General features: G+C 41.3%; 1 protein-coding gene and 1 long non-coding RNA gene across 3 annotated transcripts in view; one reads left to right on the forward strand and one right to left on the reverse strand.

Moving 5' to 3' along the window:
- The window catches only part of LOC141510147 (uncharacterized), a 53,198-nt gene extending 40,230 nt beyond the window's left edge, over positions 1-12,968 (forward strand). Inside the window, exon 3 of the long non-coding RNA XR_012474785.1 lies at positions 12,812-12,968. This is a non-coding gene — a long non-coding RNA (uncharacterized LOC141510147). The remainder of the gene's footprint in view (positions 1-12,811) is intronic.
- The window catches only part of LOC141510144 (sulfotransferase 2A1-like), a 150,634-nt gene that overhangs the window by 2,192 nt on the left and 129,558 nt on the right, over positions 1-18,884 (reverse strand). The window contains exons 4-7 of one of the 2 annotated variants that reach the window (XM_074220155.1): positions 7,129-7,334; positions 2,456-2,495; positions 1,827-1,889; positions 921-1,015 (exon numbers count right to left, since the gene is read on the reverse strand). In XM_074220155.1, coding sequence (XP_074076256.1) covers positions 921-1,015; positions 1,827-1,889; positions 2,456-2,495; positions 7,129-7,323 — 393 coding nt within the window. In that variant the 5' untranslated portion in view covers positions 7,324-7,334. Of the gene's footprint in view, positions 1-920; positions 1,016-1,826; positions 1,890-2,455; positions 2,496-6,461; positions 7,335-15,789; positions 15,959-18,884 lie in introns of those variants that run through there. The other variant, XR_012474784.1, reaches the window with a different exon arrangement.

The raw sequence follows: 18,884 nt of genomic DNA on the forward strand, positions 1-18,884 counted from the left end.
CTCAAGATATTCCTGGGGAGTAGAAGGGAGGTCCTTGTCCCTTAGGATTGTCAGAGTTCTTTCCAACCTCCTGTGGCCCACAGAGGAAGAGAAGGATCTGAAAGTTATGGAGACATTCTGGAAAGAGCTCTTCACAAATTTCATGTTCTCTCCATGGCAGAGAGATTCAGAGTGAGGGGACCTGATTGGACCAGAGGATGGATACAGAGTCAGAGCTGACATAAACTGGGAAGGGAACGTTTTGGTTTTTTGAAACAAGTTGATGGATAAACTGATAGGCTGAGTTGACACTATAACTTTGCCTTGAAGATGTGGGGCCTATGCTTCCCTTTTGTTTGTGTCTGTTTATGCCATCATTCTTGACCAAGCCTCCTGGCTGATTGCTGAACAAAACCCTCCATCTCTTGACTTTGGGCATTTTTTCTGATTTCCCCCCATGCCTGGAATGTTGTTGCACCTCGCTTTGACTCCTGACCTCCCTGGATTCCTTCAAATCTTAACTAAATTAAGTTTAATTGTAAGTCTTATCTTCTACAGGAAACCTTTCCCAGTCCCTCTTAATTCTAGTACCTGTCCTCTGTCAAATGTCTCCAAATTATCTCACACCCACTCATATTAACACACATGTACATGCATTCTTTTTTTTTTTTTATAAAAAAGCAATTTGCATGCTATCTTGTCAATTAGACTTGGAGCACCTCCAGGGAAGGAACTCTCTTTGTCTCTCCTTGTATCCCTAGCACTTACCTCAGTAAGTCCCATAATTGTTGCTTTATGAATATTTATTTCCTGAGTAAATACAAAGAACTGTGTACCAAAGAGATAGACAAGACCAATTGGAAATAATTGAGAGAGGGATGATAGTTGCATTGATGGGGATGCCTTGAAAGAATGAAAAAGTGAATAGGCAGGGACCCTACCTGTTGAAGTTCCTCATAGGTTAGAAACAAGAACTTCTCTGAGTCTCTCAGGGGCAGCCATCCTTTGATGTGTTCAAACCAAGAACCATATGCAACTAGAAGGGTATCAGGAAGGAGATATGGGAGCCCAGGTCATTTCTGTTTCCCATTTTTGTACAGTGCTTACTCCACCCTAGATGCTGACCAGAATGGATAGGAAAATAAGTTCTGCCCAAATAATACTCCCAGTCTTGTGCAGGGCCAGGAGAGGGGTTGATTATTCTCATTCACAGAGATATGTAACCCAAGAGAAGGTTAACCGAGAGAAGGCCTAATGAGTAAATTACAGGGCAAATTTGGACCAGTCATTGGCTTCAACCTTAGAGATGTCTGCAAAAATGCTCTACATTATTGGATTTCTTCGTTAGGGCGCTTTGGAGGAGGTGGCCTATAAGTTTTACCCTGGAAGACGTATGGAGAATTTGAATAACTTGCATTTTAGTCCATGCCCTGAGCTAGTCTCTTGAGATTCTGCTTTTCACAAAGACATTGGTCTTAGATTCAGAAGCTCTAGGCTCCAAGGCATATTTTATGCTCATATAAGCTTGGGAAAGTTCTTTCACGGGTTGGGCCCCACCCCTCTTCTTTAACATTGCCCTGTAGCTATCCTGGGGACTATTGGAGGGAATGTGTCTTTGAGGAAAATGGAAGGGCACAAATACAAAAGGGTGGGGAGAAAGTAAAGAGAAGGGATGCTGAAGGGAAGTAGGATCCAGTCCCACCATTACTTCTCCACTCACCATTTCCCTGCAGGAATTCCTCAAAACATTGCTCAAAATTTGAAAATGATTGGCACAATGGCCACCCAGGTAGAAAATTATATACAGATACAAGGCTATCCCTTGGGTTCCGGGCAACATAAATTACCTGAAACAGAAATTGAAGCTTTGTGAGGTTGGCACATCCATTTTCTTTCCTCATGAATCATTTCTGGTGAGGAGAACATTGGATCACCTCCTTAGGGTTGTTGCTTTCGTCCTCTCTTTATATCCCTTTATATCACTTTAGCACAGGGTTTGGGATGGAATGAAGGCTTAATAAATGTTTGTTGTCTGGCTGACTAAATGATTTCTGGTGTTTGCTATTACTGGGTAGATTTTTTATTTCCCATCTGTATGTAATTTGTGAATAGAAAGGAGCCCATCCCCCAGTTTGGAGGTATTTTGTACCCTTCCTATGAGTAGGGGACACCTCCTCCCACTCTGGGTTGGCTCTTCCCTCCCTGAATGCTCTCACAATGGCAGGTCCCAGTTCTCAAGAAAAACATGTCCCTGAATTCAAGTTGCAATTGGATAATGTTCAAATCCTAGGGGTGAGGCCCTTTGTTGAGAAAATAACTCAACTCTTTAGTTCTTGAGTTTCTATCAGTGTTTTTCCATTAATAAAAGCAATTATTCACAATAATCATGCTATTAAGTGCTAAATCTAGTCATTTACTTACCAATAAAGATAAAGGACAAAGGAAGGGAATAAGTATTTATTAGCTAACAGCTTACCATAAAGGAATGACAGCATACTGGGTGAGGAAGGAATTTTCTGAAAAGACAGAAAGCAATGCATATGGTAGGATCTTGTATCTCCAATTTAAAGAGATTTCACTTGAAAAGTGTGGAGAAAGAGAGGAAAGTAGGAAATAGCAGAAAGGATGTGGGCTCTGCAGAAAGGGGAAAATTCTCTAGAAAGAAATCCTGAAGTCTTAGAAAGAGGCAATTTGAGGGACAGATTGAGTCCCTATCACGTATTTTTTTATTGATACACTAGTGAGAAGCAAAGAGAATACTGATCAGAAGAAGAGGGGGATCCTCTGAAACCCCACTGACTAACACATATTTTTAAAAATGGGCAGATAACGAGGTAAGGACCGGTCCCAGAAAGTCCACATTAAAATTCAATATGAGCTTGGCTAACAATTTTTTTGATCAAATATTTTTGATAGAACTTTTATGATAGAAAATTCTATCCATATCCAAAGAAAAACTATGGAGTCTGTTTTCAGACCAAAGCACGTTATTTCCATTTTTTAAAATCTGTTTTACCTTTTTTCTTTTTTCTCATTTTTTTCCCATTTTTTTCTAATTCTTCATTCACAACATGACTAATATGGAAATGTGTTAAATATTGTTATAAATTTTATAAACTTTAATAGGGAAAAGGAGGGAAGGGAGAGAGGTGGAAAAATTTAGAACTCAAAAGTTTATAGGGGCAGATAGGTGGTGCAGTGGATAAAGCACCAGCTCTGGAGTCAGGAATACCTGGGTTCAAATATGGTCTGAGACACTTAATAATGACCTCACCGTGTAATTTGGGCAAGCCACTGAACCCCATTTGCCTTGGAAAAAAACCTAAAAAAAATCTTATAGAAGAATATTGAAAATGATCTTTGCACATAATTGAAAAAATAAAATAAAGCAGCAATTAAGTAACAGGAAACAAAAGAATGATTTGTACAAATTATTTATAATAGCTCTTTTTCTAGGGTCTAAGATTTGGAAATTAAGGGTGTGCTCAGCAATTGATAATGCCTGAAAAAACTGTGGCATATGATCGTAATACAATATTGTTCTGCTATGAGAAATGACAAGCAGACAAATTTCAGAAAAATTCTGAGATTTACATGAACTGATACAACTTGAAGTGGGTAGAATCAGGTCGACACTGTACATAGTAGCAGTACTACTTCATAAGGAATTGTGAATGACTTAGCAATTCTCAGCAATAAGATGATCCAAAAGAATTGTGAGGCTTTATGATGAAAAAATGCTAGCCACCTTTAGAGAAAGACATGATGGCTTGATTACTGATTGAAATAGATTTTTTTTCTCTCTCTCTCTCTCTCTCTCTCCCTCTCTTTTCCTCTGTCTCCTTCCTTCCTTCCATCTTTCCTTCCTTCCTTCCTTCCTTCCTTCCTTCCTTCCTTCCTTCCTTCCTTCCTTCCATCCTTCCTTCCTTCCTTCTTGACATAATGCTAATCCTTCCCTACTCCGTGACATAAGTCTAACATGTGCAGTTATGCAGAACATTTCCTTACTAGTAATTTTATGTAGGAAGATGAAAGAAAGGAGGGGGGGCTAGAATTTATAACTCAAAACTTTACTAAAAATGATTATAAAAATTATTTTAGCTTGGAACTGGGAAAATAAAATATTAAGAAAAGAAAAAAGGGATACAAGAGACAGGGAGAAGGTTGAACTGATGTAGAAAAAGAAAGAAGAAGAAGACATGTAGGTGGAATTGTGAATTGATCAAACCGTTCTGAAGAGTAATTTGTAACTATGCCAAAGAGCTATAAAACTGTGCATATCTTTTGCTACAACAGTACCCTGACCAGGTCTGCATTTCAACAAGATCATAAAAAATGGGAAAAGACCCACGTGTACAAAAATATTTATTGCAGCTCTTTTTTTTTGTTAGTAATGAATTGGAAATTGAGGAAATATCTATCAATTGGTGAATGACTGAACAAATTGTGGTATATGAGTTTAAGGAGCTACTATTTTTTTATAAGAAATAATAAACAAGCAGATGTTAGAAAAACCTGGAAACATATGAACTGATGCTGAATGAAGTGAACAGAACAAGGAGAACATTATTCACAGTAACTGCAACACTGTATGGTGATCAGCTAGGATGAACTTAACTCTTCTCAGCAACACAGTGATCCAGGACAATTCCAGAAGACTTGTGATGGAAAATATTCACATGAAGAGAAATAACTATGACATTTGAATGCAAACCCAAACAAGCGATTTTCATTTCTAAATTTTTTTTTGCTTTTTTCTTTATTTGTTTTTTCCTTTAATTTCTGACTTTTCTTTCACAACATGACTAATATGGAAATGAGTTAACCATGACTGAAATTATAATCTATAGAAAATTACTTGTTGTTTTGGGGAGAGGAGAGGGACGGGGAAGGAGAAAAAAATCTGAACTCAAAATTTTATAAAAATGAATATTATAAAACTATCTTAACATATAGTTTAAACAATACTATTTTTAATTTTTAAAAATTTTAATACATTCATTTTTCCTCAATACTTTCAAAGATAGTTTTCAATGATTATTTTTGGGTAAGGCTTAGAATATCACATTTTGCTTCACTTCTCTCTCTTCTTCTCTTGATTACAAGAAAACTGATATAGACTATATTTGTATAACTATATTAAACTTATTTCTGCAATGAATGAATGCTTGTCCCCCATTCTTAAAGAAGAAAATAACATGCATATGAATCGGATGTGAGTGAGGGGTTGTTGTGTAAAGCCACCAGTCTCACTGTTTCCTCGAGAGTCATCTAGGTCCAGGGGCCAGATTTGAATCAGGATGGCTGGAGAAGGCAATTAGGATTACATGATGAAGTCACACAACTAGTAAGTGTCAAGTGACTGAGGCTGGATTTGACCTTCCATCCTCTTGGCTTTAAGACCGAAACGCTATACAGTGCACCACCTAACTGCCTATTTCCATATAAATCAAGTGGTGAAAGAGAAATCTGAATAAAGGGGAGGGACCATGAGAAAAAATATAAACCCTAAAACAAATGAAGAAACTACAATTAAAAGCAAAAAGAGGAGGAGGAAGAGGTGATCTTGCTGATGATAAGGAAGAGACAGGTATCTAATGAGAAAAAATGATTGAAACATGAGCTGAGGAAACACTAAAAGCCAGGAGAATTTATTTACTCCTGAAGCTGTGGATGTGACCCAGAGAATTCCTGCATTGAAATACCCTTAATGAAAATCTTAGTTCTGAGGTTGTTATATTTTCTGGGTAGAATTAAACAACAATTTTATCTAAAGAAAACAAAAAGACAGAGTGGACATTGTAGGACCAGTTCAGGAGAGGCAGGCTTCCTCTACTCCCATTTGAAATGCATGATTTCCCACCAGACCTGTAGAGGCACAGGGCGCCCCTCAAGCATGGCTATTTTAGCATCTTATGGGTCTTGTGAAGTTCTGTCACCATTAGCCTGTTGTCCTGCAGATTGTCCACCAGTATTGATTTGGGAGAAAGAATTCCTTCTGAAGAGCCAATTGAAGAACTGTTTTCAGGTCAGGGGTGGAAGTAGGCTGTGTCTGTGCCTAGAGTCTGTGTCTTCAGTCCTGAGCTACACAAATGAAGTGACTTTTGTTAACCAGCCAACACAATGTATATTCATATTGGATTAAAGAGCGATAGCTAGGTAGCACTATGGATAGATTTCCAGTCCTGGTGTTAGGAGGGCCTGAGTTCAGATCTATCTGCAGAGACTCAATACTCACCACTTCTCTAACCCTGGGCAAGTTACTTAACTCTCAATTCCTCATCTCAAAAAATATTTGATTGAGCATAGACTGGTATAAGATTAAAAATTTTCTGGAAGACCATATCTAAAATTTCTGTTTCATCTTTTACTTGTGTCATTTTACTGTGACTTAGAGACTGGTAAAAAATATTCACCATGTTAAGAATATTGTTGATCAGTGGCTGGTGAAAAAAAGATTTTCAGAGAAAAAGAATACTCACTCTGACATCCATACAAATGACCTCCCAGCTTTTGCTTGAAGACTTCCAGGAAGGAAGACTTCACCACCTCTTAAGGAAACCTGCTCCATTCTGCAATAGCTCCAATTGTTAAGAAGTAACTCCAAACATTTTGCCTCAATTGACTCCTCTGTAATATTCCTTCACTGCTTCTGACTTTCTCCTCTGAATCCAGAAAGGAAACAACTAATACCTGCACCACTTTATGACCCTTCAGTTTCTGAAAAGAGCTATTCTGCTTCTCTCAAGTCCTTCCCTACCATGTCACATTTTCCTATTAAGCCTCATTCATCTCAAATTTGTCTGTCTCCACTTCATCTTTGGCTTTCCTTCACACGCATCCAAATCACCTTCATACTTCCATTTTTGTTCTTTTCTCTTTTTCTTTGTCTCATGTCCTCCTCCTGATTGTTCACCATAGAACATTTTCCCTTGCTTTCCAGAGGTAGAAGTGACACAGTCACTAATGACATAGTCCGAAGGGACTATTAGTAAGATGATTCGGGAGGTGTGGGGAGGATGGAGAGCAGGGTGATTCCTCTGTCTGACTCCTCCCTTCCTGATATCCCAAGTTTTAGTTTCCCTCTATCCTATTCTCCTTCTAACTCCTAGATGCCTGTTTCTTTGATTAGGGACCTTGTGTGCTTACCTTGGCCTTGCTGATGAAATAGGACTTAGGAAAGAGACAAATTGGGAGATGGGAAGTGAGGAGCCGTGGGACTGCCATATTCTTGATTTCAATGTTGGTTTCTGACTCTATCCAGGGTGAACAATGCTGGGAATAGACACATTTGACCCAAGTGGGATCCCCTTTTGAGTAAATCAGGCTTAGTATATCTATCATCCAGTGGGTTCCTGCATAGAATAAAATGGAGGAGAAGGCTCATGAACATTTTTTTCACAAAATCATAGATACCCAGAGACAGGAGGGGCATCACATTTATCAATACAGCACATATTGGAACAAGGCAATGAAAGACTTCTAGGGAAGCAGGAATGAAAGACTGTCCAGCTCTACTTGGTAGAGTGCTACTTGTGAAGATTTCCCTGAGATGAAGCTCAAATTTGACTGGATTATTGAATTGCCACAACAAAGATTGTCCAGTCATTCAACCATCATGTCCTGAGCATTACTGGATGCCAGACCCTGTGGTGTGGTGGTTGCTAGGGATTCATAGGAAAGGAAAAGTCGAGTCCCTAAAGCTACTCATAATCTAGAGAGAGTTGAAATGTGAATAACTCAGTTCATTTATGAGGCGTTCCTACAGAATGTAGTAAAGAAAGTATTAAAGATAATGGCATTGAAAATTGGGAGTTGCTTCCAGTAGAAGGTGGGGTTTGAGCTCAGTCTTATAAGAAGCCTGGGAAAGTGAGAAGCAAAGGTGAAGAGGGAGAGGCTTCAAGGCATAGGGGACACGACTAATGACGAGGCAAGGTTTCCACAGCGGTGCTGTCAGTAGAGTTGGGAGATGTCCATACAGGGTCTCTGATTTCTTGTTGCTCACAATCTCATCTTTGGGTGGCTCCTAGCATGGGATACTTACTCAGTAACTAGACATGGTAATGTGTATGAGAGATGTATGACAGAAATACCCATCGTGGCTCCAGTCCTTGGTTCCCAAACCATACAGGATGGATAGAACATCATCATAGAGATGGGGAGGAGTAGGGCATTCTGGGCTTTGAAGGCAGCATAAACAAAATCATAGGGAGGCATCAGAGAGCACTTCTAGGTAGTTGGGGAATAGAAGATCTTGGATTTAGCCTAGCATATGTATAAGTGGGGAGCTACCTCTTTTCTCCCATACTTCCTTTCAGAGCCTATGAAATAATGAACTAGCTCTGGCAATCTGAACGTCAATATCATTGTCAATGTGTCCCTCCTTGGAAAGGATACTTGTCTGAAGATAACGGAACACATCCATAGTTTTTGGAACTTCTCTGTTGCTGGGAAATTTTTATGAAGACATGGAAACCTTTATCATCAATGTTCCCAAAGAAGATAAGTTCAAAATTCTGGGGGACGTTAATGCTAGACTGGACTCAGATTACTAGACATGTCAGAGAGTCCTTGGGAGAAATGAAGTTGGAAACAGCAACAGAAATGGTCAGCTGCTACTGAAGACTTGGTGTCTCATGACCTTCTTATCACAAACACTGTCTTTTGTTTTTCTTAAACACAATAAAAATTCCTGGATGCAACTTTGTAGCAACACAGTCATCTAATAGACTATTTATCTGTAAGAAGAAGAGACAGACAGGGTATGAGAGAGACAAAGGTAATGCATGGTGCAGAGTGCTGGACTAATCACAGAATCTTCTTCTCCAAGCTAAATATTCACCTTCAAACCAATCTGCAACCTGAAGGCAAAATGTCAACCAGAAGACTTAATGTTAAGAGATTAGAGTGTCTATCTGGAGGTGCAGCAGTTTATTGCTAACTTGGAAGGAAAACTGAGCCAACACTTAATTGTCAAAAATGGAGCAGCAGAAGAGTAGGCAGTTTTCAGGCATCTGGTATACAACACTACATTTGCTCAGCTGGGCCAGAACAATTTCAAATATCAAGACTGTTTGGGTTTTTTTAAGGGTTTTTTTTGCAAGGCAAATGGGGTTCAGTGACTTGCCTAAAGCCATACAGCTAAGTAATTATTAAGCCTGATTTGAACTCAGGTACTCCTGACTCCAGGGCTGGTGCTCTATCCACTGCACCATGTAGCCACCCACATCAAGACTGTTTTGATAAAAATGATGGGGAAATGCAGAAGATGCTAAATGAAAAATGAGAACACCACATGGTTTACCAGAATAAGAGATCATTTTTTTCTAAGAAGGTAATGTGTCATGCCATCAAAAGTAAAGTCCGAGTGAAACTTAGAGAGATAAAGGACTCTTGGTATAGTAAGAAGGCAGATGAAATACAGTTTTATGCAGAAAGCAAGAAAGCATAATGCCTTTATGATGCCCTAAAGGCTATTTTTGTGAAATAGTCTTCTGGAGCTTCCAAACTACTTAGTGCTGATGGATCCACATTGACTAATGACAGGGACATGAAACCTAGAGAAATGGACTGAACACTTTCATAGTGTTCTTAATAGACCATCATCAATCAATGCAGAAGTTTAACCTTAAGTTGAAGCCCATCAGTTCCTACTTGAAGTTCCAAATGAAGAAGACATTTTGAATGCTGTTAGGCTCCTTTCAAGTTTCAAAGCACTTGGTGCTGATTCTACTCCACTTGAGATCTCCAAGGGGAGCAATTCAAAAACTGACTGAAATTTTCCAAGTTACATAGCAGGAAGAGGTTATCTTCCAAGAATTCAAGGATGCCTCCAATGTCCATCTCTATAAAGGTAAAGGGAATAGATTGACCTGTGGCAATCACAGGGATATTACACTTTTAGTCACTGTTGGTAAGATTCTAGCCAAAGTCCTTCTCAAAAGGCCAGTCCTTTACCTGGAAGATGGTCACATCCCTGAGAGCCAGAGTGGTTTCCAAAATTGCAAGGAAGTGTTGATATAGTGTTTCCTACAGTATACCTCCAGGAAAATTATCAGGAACAGAACAGAGGTTTGTATGAAACATTTGTAGATCTGATCAAGGCCTTTGATACAATCAGTTAGGAGGTTTATGGAAAATTATTTCAAAATTTGCTTTTCCAGAGTCACTCATCACTATTGTCCATCAGTCTCATGATTGCATACTTGGCTAGGCTTGAGATTTCAGAAATGGAGTGAAACATGGACTTCGGCACATGTCTTTTGGCATGATGCTTTCAGCCCTGTTATTCAATACCTTCATAGAGGACGAATATGGCATTAGTGTTAACTAATGCAGTGATGGCAAATTTTTCAATTTGAAAGGGATTAATAATTACCACCCCTCTAACCCTGGGCAAGTGACTTAACCCTAAAATGCCTCAACTCAAAAAATATTCAATTAAATATAGACTGGTATAAGATTAAAAATTTTCTGGAAGACCATATCTAATGCTTCTCTTTAATCTTTTACTTATGGCATTTTACTGTGACTTAGCTAAGATAACTATGCAGATCAGTGTGCCTTCAATGCAGCTTCTCAAGCTGAGATGCTACAACTTATGGTATGATTCTCTTCTGCTTGTGCCAGTATTGGCATTCAGAGTCATCTCCAGTCATTCTGATTCACACTTGACCACTGAATGCAAATGCCGCTGAAGAAGAAAATGAGGTTGGTGACTTAAAACAGCAAGCCCTCATTCAAATCCAATTCACGTCTTTCTCATGGTATCACCTCCCTGATGTCATCGTCTTTTTTGAGAAATGAGGACAAACATTAGGAGCTAATAATCAAAACCAATTAAACCTCATCAGCCATCTCCACACCATCCACATGTGGAATCATGGATTGCAGCAAATGACGAAGTTTTGAACACTGTGGACAGGTTCAGTTGCCTTGGCAGTGTCCTTTCTAGGGAGGCACACATTGGCAATGAGGTTGACATGCCACTCACCAGAGCTAGATCATTATTTGAGAGGCTCTAAAAAAGTATGGTAGAAAATAAGTATTAGACTACCAAATTGAATGTCTATAGAGATGATCTCATTTATATATGCCTATGAAACCTGGACATCTACCAATGCCATGTCAGAAAACTGAATCATTTCCATTTCAATGGTCTTAGGAAGATTCTGAAGATCACCTGGCAGGAGAAGATCCCAGACACTGTGATCCTTTATTGAGCTAAAGTGACGAGCATTCCAACATTACTACAGAGAGTGAAACTACAATGGGCTGGGCACACTATTGGAATTCAAGAAGCAAGCTTGCCAAAAAGACCATTTTATGTAGAACTCACAAAGGGCAAGCACTCACAAGAGGATCAGAAGAAGTGATAGCAGATCTCTGAAGGTCTCTCTTAAGAAGTTAGAATTGATTGTGCAGCATGGAGACAATGGCACGGGATGATGCAGTATGGAGTGCCCTCATGAGTGAGGGTGATGCACTCTATGAGGAAGGCAAAATTGAAGTAACTCAAAGGAAATGTGACATGCAGAAATTGAGAGTCGCCATCCCAGCTGTTCACACGAAGTATTTCTGACCAACTTGTATAGAGCATTCTGAGCTCATATTGGTCTGATCAGCCACAGTTGGACACACTGTCATTTGTCTCAGACATAGTGGTGCCATTTTGATCTTCTTCCATCAGGAAAGACAAAAAACAAGTACCTTCTGGATTACTTTTTATTCACTGCTGCCATTTGAGGATTGGCCGTAATTCACTGTCTCATCAGATTGGGATTTGAAAGCAAATTCTGAATAACATGATTCTCTATAACCTGGACCGTCACGTCATAGTAGGACAGGAGCTGCTGTTTTGTTTCAATTTTATAATTGAAAAATGTTGAATAGAATCAGGTCTAAGCTACTTAGAACTGCAAGACCTCCAAGGTCACAGGATGTGAAAAAATTGGTGTGGGGTGACTGGGGAGAATATGTGGAAGTGGGAGCATTACTCAGTGTAGTGTGAACTTGCTGAATTGAATGATTCTAAAGTCTGGTTTTTGTTTTTTATCGCAAAGTGAACAGGTAGTCCAACACAGATCCCACATTGGCTCAAAGTATCTTCTCTTAGAATTTTTCTGCAGCAAATCTCAACCCCAGTTGAACAGGACGGGACTTGAATTATTTGGAGATATTTTTCACTCTTAAACTTTACTACTATATTTAAGTCCCTAGAGGGAAGAGAAGTGTTTGGAAATGGAAGGTGCTTAATAAAGCTACATCATAGCAATCCAGACTTCTGACATCATTTCAGTTGGATTGCCTCTGCTGGAGAAAATTGGAATTGGCCCTTGCCAACTCTTCCCTTTCATTTGAGTTTTCATAGGCACTTAAATGATGTTGAGAACTCTGGGGGTATTGAGGCACCAGAGACTATGAGGGGTTCAGGGGTTGGGACTGGGAAGAAATCTTAACCCAGCCTGTGGAGTAAGGCACTGTAGGGGCACTGGTGCTGATCCAGTCCTTGGGAGCTGCTATGACCACCACTGTTTGCTAAGATCCTGCTCACACACTCATTAGCTGTGGGACCCTCACCCTTGTCCCTGAAACTTCCTTATCTTCCTCCCCCTCTCTCTGGGGTTTCTTTGGAAGAATTACTGGAGTGCTTTGCTCTTTCCTTTTTCAGGTCATTTTAGAGATTTGGAAATTTAAGCAAACAGGGTGAGATGATTTCCTCAGAGTTACACAGAGAGTAAGTGTCTGAGGCCAGACTTGAACTCACAAAGATGACTCTTCTGGACTCTACTGTACTATCAAGGTGACTGAAGGCATTCTATTTCTCCCTTAGGTTCTTCACCTGAGGAACATGGACTTCCAGTGGAATGTATGAGGAGACTTCACAGGATCGATGAACTTGAGGAGGCCATCTTTGTTTTCAATAACTTCTTTGCTAAAATGTAGCACTTCTTGCCATTATTTCAAAATCTTATTATGATAAAGAGTCTGTGAGCTTCAGCAAATTGTTTTTCAGAGTGGTCATGGCCTATCATAGGGTAGTAATCTCTTTTCTCCAATATGAAGGATGAAATAGCTGAAGTCTGAAGTCCCTTCCAATTATAGGTCTGAGCCTTGGAATGCTGAAGAATAGAAGAAACTTCATCTCTTCTAGTCTCCCTCCCCTGTTTCCCACCCCCACCCCTTACCTGATCTGGGGTAGGTCACTAAAATGACATCTTTGTCCTGAAACTCAAACTCATCCTGCATTTTTTGAATTAATTCCACATTGTGAATTTTGGGGATTAGAGGAATTCCCTTCAAAAACACAAAGGGTGAGGGCTTCTCCATTCAGGCAGCTTTCTCCTGATTAGGTGACAGCTCTCTTCTGGATCCTTCTCACTGCTTTTTGTAGTCCTGCTCCTGCTTCCTTGGCTGTGCCCAAGTGCAATTGAACCACAGACCTTTTGAGTACACAAAGATGGGTGTGATGTGATTAAGAAACTTCAAAAACTGGATTTTCTGAAATAAGAATGGCCAAGGCCAAGAAACCTGAATCACAGAGGTCTTCTGGCAAAGACAGTTTAGTATATACACGCAAAAAATAGCTAAATGGGATCACTTCCGAGGTTGAGACACACTTCAAGACCCCTGAAGGACTGTCATTGAGAAGAGGGAATGGACCTGATCATTTGGGCTCCAGAGGCAGAATGGGAGGGGATTACAAAGATTGATTTGGGCTATGTGTGCAGAACTATTCTCTAATGATGTGAAGTAAGGTTATGCATTATTACTGATAAGCAATCACTATCAGTTAACTTCTGAAATGAAATTGTTTCTGATAAGATATAGCAAGAGCAGAAGCACAGTTGTGTCATCCTGAACTGCTACCTCCTTCTCCCCAACCATCCAAAATGTTTGTTCTTGGGCAGAGTGGGCTCCAGTTCACTGTGTCTGCTACCCATAATTCCTCCTTATCAAGTTCAATTCTCAATATAGCAGAGCCAAAAGGAGAATCCATTTAGCAACAGAAGCCCCTGGGCTGTGTGCATTTTGCTAGAACCATCTATCCAAACCATAATGAGTCACCTTGGACAAATGGTAAATACACCATCCTATTCCAGGGAAGTTCACTCAAAACTCAAATGGCACAGAATAAAGTTAGGAGGTTCAGATACTGCTTAATGTCAGCCCTTAGGGTCAAAGGGTAAATCTTAAAACCAGGGGCCCAGTGAATCAACCTGGACCCATCAAAGTACCCTGAGCACATCTTAGAGGAGGAGTAAATGATCCACTTAGTTTCCACAGTTTCCATAATCAGTAGTCAGACAATGCACCATAGCAAATCTTGTCTTTTACAAATCTTGAATCCAATAAATATGTGTGACTGTGTGTGTCTTCAGATACACGCAAATCAGTTTGCAAAGGGCTTCATAACTGTCTTCTCATTTTATTCCCCCAACAGCCTGTGGAGGAGTCATTACCCCCTCTTTATAGAGAAGGAAATTGAGGCAGACAGAGGTGAAGTGAATGGCCCAGGTCACACAACTGGTAAATTCCTTGTGATGAAAGAAATGTATCCAGCTCTTCCTGTCTCCAAGACCAGCCTTCTAGTCACTGATAGTACAAGTTCACAAACCCTAACAGGGATCCCATACATCAACAGCATCTCTCTGGAGATGATTCCCCCAAATCATGGTGCAAGAATCTATCAGCTTAATGCTACCACAAAATGAAATGGATCATGAATTTCAGAAAATACTGTCTGCACCAGAGGGATGGTCTATGAAAAGACATCAGTTCAGTTGAACTGGCCTCCAAATGTGTTGGCTACTCAAGAATATGCTAGTTCAGGTACAGGCTTGACAGGAACAGGCTGTTCCATTGCTCTAAGTCTCTCCTGGCATTTTGTATTGATCACCTGAAGAGAGCACAATGTCCTTGTGCTCTCTTGGCTACAAAGGGTGGCACCAGTAGTCACCTCTCATGACCTAAATTTCCTCGACTGTGAAACATCACATTCTCCAATTGAGTTATCCACCCTAATGTCCATTTGATACATTTAAATTCTGTTACATGATTCCAGCTATTTTTCCTAACCTGAGCTACCTCCTGAACATTGGCAAGCAGCAGGTGCAGTAGAGTGAGCCTTTGGCCAGCAGGCGGCAAGCTTTCATATAGAATTAGTAGTGGGTGACCCCGAGCAAGTCAGTTTGCTGCTGCTTTGTGTCACAGTGTCTCTAACTGTTAAAAAAAGGAATGATAGTATCTACTTCTTCATAGGGTTGTTGTGAGGGACCAATGAGAAAAGATTTATAAAGAGCCTGGAACAAAGAATATTCTATATAAATGCCAGCCAACAGGATGAATGTGTGAAAACGGCTTTGGACATCATGAGAATCTCCCAGATGGACTCTGGTTTTTGAAAGCTGAAACAACAGATTTTCCCACTGGAGTCCTCAGCTTGCCACACCTGGTCATGTTCCTGGTCTCCTCTTCTCTCAAAGAGATCTACACTCTCTTCAACTCTCTGCAATGCTTCCCTACTTTGGGGAAGAACTTTGTACTTTTCATTGTCTTTAAACTGGGTTTCACCTCTCTCTCTCTCTCTCTCTCTCTCTCTCTCTCTCTCTCTCTCTCTCCCCCTCTCCCCACCCCTTCTCCTGCCGTATTGTTTCTATCTCTTGTGTGCCTCTATTTCTATCTCTCCTCTTAGGCTCTGTCTCTGCTTATCTCTCCCTGTCTTTTTCTGACAGTCTCTCTTTCTCTCCCCTGATTCCAATTTCCCCAGATAATCTTCCACATACCAGAATTGTCCATCCCTTTACTTACCTATTCACTATTCCTCTGTCTTTCTTGAAGCCAGAGCACTGCTCTGCCCACTTGGAGTGGCAACACAAAGGAGGAAAGAGGGCTGACTAGAGCTGCAGTCCTTGGAGTCCAGCAGTTGCCTCCTGGACTGAGCCTGGGCACCCTGAGGTTTTAGATGCTTCCAAGTGGTGTAAGGGTAGAGGTATGGTCCCTGCCCCCCCTCCCAGATATGTCACTCTCCCAATGGTACCGCCCCTACAGTTGCACCCTGACCTTGGTCCTGGCCAAAGGAACTCCCCCTCAGGGCTCACCCAGGTTGACTTGTCATCCTGGCCCAGGATGGCACTCTGCCCAGGGAATCAGTCTTCTACCAGTCAGGAGGCACTGGGATAGCTGGGTACCTTGGTCCCACCTCAGAGTCTTCTGATCTCTCCCCTCTCCCCTCCTCCTAAGGCACTCTGGCCTGGAGGGACATTCTGTGGGTTCCCAGAATACAGTGGGATCACAGAGAGGGGCCTCCAGGCAAATCTATCCCCCCAATCAGCTGGGCATCCCTCCTCAGGGTCAGCTCCCCTGAGCGCCCCAGATTCTCTGTTTTAACACTCCCCCCATCCCAATTTTCTGAGGAACTCAAAGTCATCCAAAGCTCTGCCCTTTCCAGTTGAGGAGGTTTCTGATTGTGACAAAGAAAACCCTTCTGACTTGGTTTCAGTCTCAAGAACCCGAAAATTCAGGGACTCTTTTAATTTGGTTTAATGCACTGTACTTCTGCGGTGATGGGGGTAGAGGAAGCACCAAAGATTGAAGTAACAGCATTAAGAGCCCCGGGGCTCTGAGCTAGGAACTTTACATTGGATCCTCACAAAAACTGTAAGGTATTTTGTGCCCATGTTACAGATGAATAATCAAAGGCAGATAAAGGTGAACTGACTTGTCCAGGGTCATGCAGCTAGGAAATGTCAGAGGCGGGATTTGATCATAAATGTGAATCTGGAGCTGAGGAGTCAGGTGAGTCACCTCCAGAGAAGTGACATCAGATTCCCTAGGTTCTGGGGAGAATCCCCAGTAAGCAAGTATGAGGAGAGGAAGAGGGAAGGAAAGCTGCTTGAGAAATGTGCTAGGGAGTCAATAAATTGGGCCAAGGTGGAGGGTTCAAGCAGTCAAGGGGAGGGCCAAGAGAGAGCAGTGAAGCTAAGGTTTCTAGGAAGGTGAGCTGTCCATAGATGAGTCTAAGAAGAAGTCAGAAGTAGGTAGAGATTGGATCCCTGGGACAAAGGCAGAAGGTCTGACTGCCGAAGGATGGAGCAAGAAGTGAATTGAGAGTGAGGGAAAGGCGAGAATGCACACAAGTCATTTTAGGAATTTGGAAGGAGAGGAACTGGAAATACAGGATAAAGGCTTGAGGGAATGACAAAGTGAAAGCGAACCTCAGTCTGTTTATGGGGAGTAGGGAAAGTCCAAGGAAAGAGGAGGAGGGCCCTGAGGAAGGGAGAGGAAGGGACAGGGCTATCTTGGGGAGTGGATAGGAGGGGAACAGCCCTGCCTATCCTCGGTACTTGACGGAAATGAAGAGTTTCCTCTTTTCTATGTAGACTAGAGGAAAGGGGCTTTGAAAAGACGGCTAGGAAGAAGAGGGTCCTCATGACAGATAGCCTTCATTTCCCCAGTAGCATAGAGTGAGAGGATACCTGTGAATTATATCCCATCAGTGGTTCATTCTGGTCACTTTAAGCTTCATACCATCTGTCATTTGCTCCCTTTTCTCTTTTGACATTGAGCTCCCTTTCCCCATGTAGACTCTCCTCAGTTCATACCTAGAACATTACTACAGTTCCTGGAGTCCTGCTTCCCTGAGTCTCTCCCCACTGCAGGCCATTCTCTCCCATTGGTCAAGCTGACTTAGTAAGATGCAGGAGGGACCATATCCTTCAACCTCTTCCCCTCCTCTGTTACCTTCAGGTTCAAGGGCATGCTTCTGTGTTTGTAAGCCTTCTCAATCTGGCCCCACCCCCTTTGTCAACTTTCTACCCCTTCTCCTCCTCTGCCTCACCTCCTTCTCATTGGCTGCTTCCTGGATCTTTGCCTTGTCTCTCTGGGACATTTTATTTCTTTTTTTATGTATGTGTGCATGTATGTATGTATGTATGTATTTTTAGTCTTTTAACATTTTATTTTTTTTCCAATTTTATACAATAGTAATATGTACCCATCATTTTTTGCAAGGCTCTGAATTCTACAATTTTTACCCCTCCTCCCTTCCCCCCCCCACAGAAGGCTGTCTGACAGTCATACATTGATGTAAATTGAATGTTATAAGATAAGAATAAACATAATCCCCCCGAAGAAGATGAGAAACCTCCAGGAGATAGAGATAGAGATAGAGAGAGAGAGAGAGAGAGAGAGAGAGAGAGAGAGAGAGAGAGAGGAAAATGTACTTTAATCTGTGTTCAGATTTCAATGGCTCTGTCTCTGGGCGAGTTGCTTTCTTTGTCATAAGTCCACCAGAGAAGTTGCTTCATTATTTTTCCCACATTTGCTATTTCTAGCTGTACCTCCACTCTATTTCTCCCCACTCTCAATTATTCTGTTCTCTCTCTCTCTCTCCTTTCATCTTGGCCCTGTCCAAAAGTGTGTTGAATCTGAGTATCCTCTCCCTTGATTTTCCCTCTTTTCTATCACCTATTCTCCCCTTCCCTCCCCCATTCCCCCTCATGCCTTCCCTTTCCTCCCCCATCCTTCTCCAGGGCAAGTCATATTTCTTCACCCTATTAAGTGTGCATGTGGCACATCTTATTTCTTCTAGTGCTGCCCAGGACTAGCAGGACAAACAGGAGTCCTCTGTGCAGTGAATCAAATCAGCAAACAGTTATTAAGAGCTTGGTTCAGTAACAGCCAATGTGCCCAACATTGTGCTAGAGACAATGACCAATGAGCAGAAAGACAGAACCTGCCCTCATACAGGTTGCATTCTAGCATCAAATGTCAATACATTAAAGGGAGGTGAAAAGAGGGGAGTTACGGACAGGATGGGAAGGCAAGAGCACCTTGGAAGAAAAGGGATGAGTCAGGGTGAAGAGACAAGATTGACCTGGGTCTCCTTAAAAAGATTGCTGTGG

This window comes from Macrotis lagotis, chromosome 1 (genome assembly GCF_037893015.1).
Source record: "Macrotis lagotis isolate mMagLag1 chromosome 1, bilby.v1.9.chrom.fasta, whole genome shotgun sequence".
Classification (NCBI taxonomy): domain Eukaryota; kingdom Metazoa; phylum Chordata; class Mammalia; order Peramelemorphia; family Peramelidae; genus Macrotis; species Macrotis lagotis.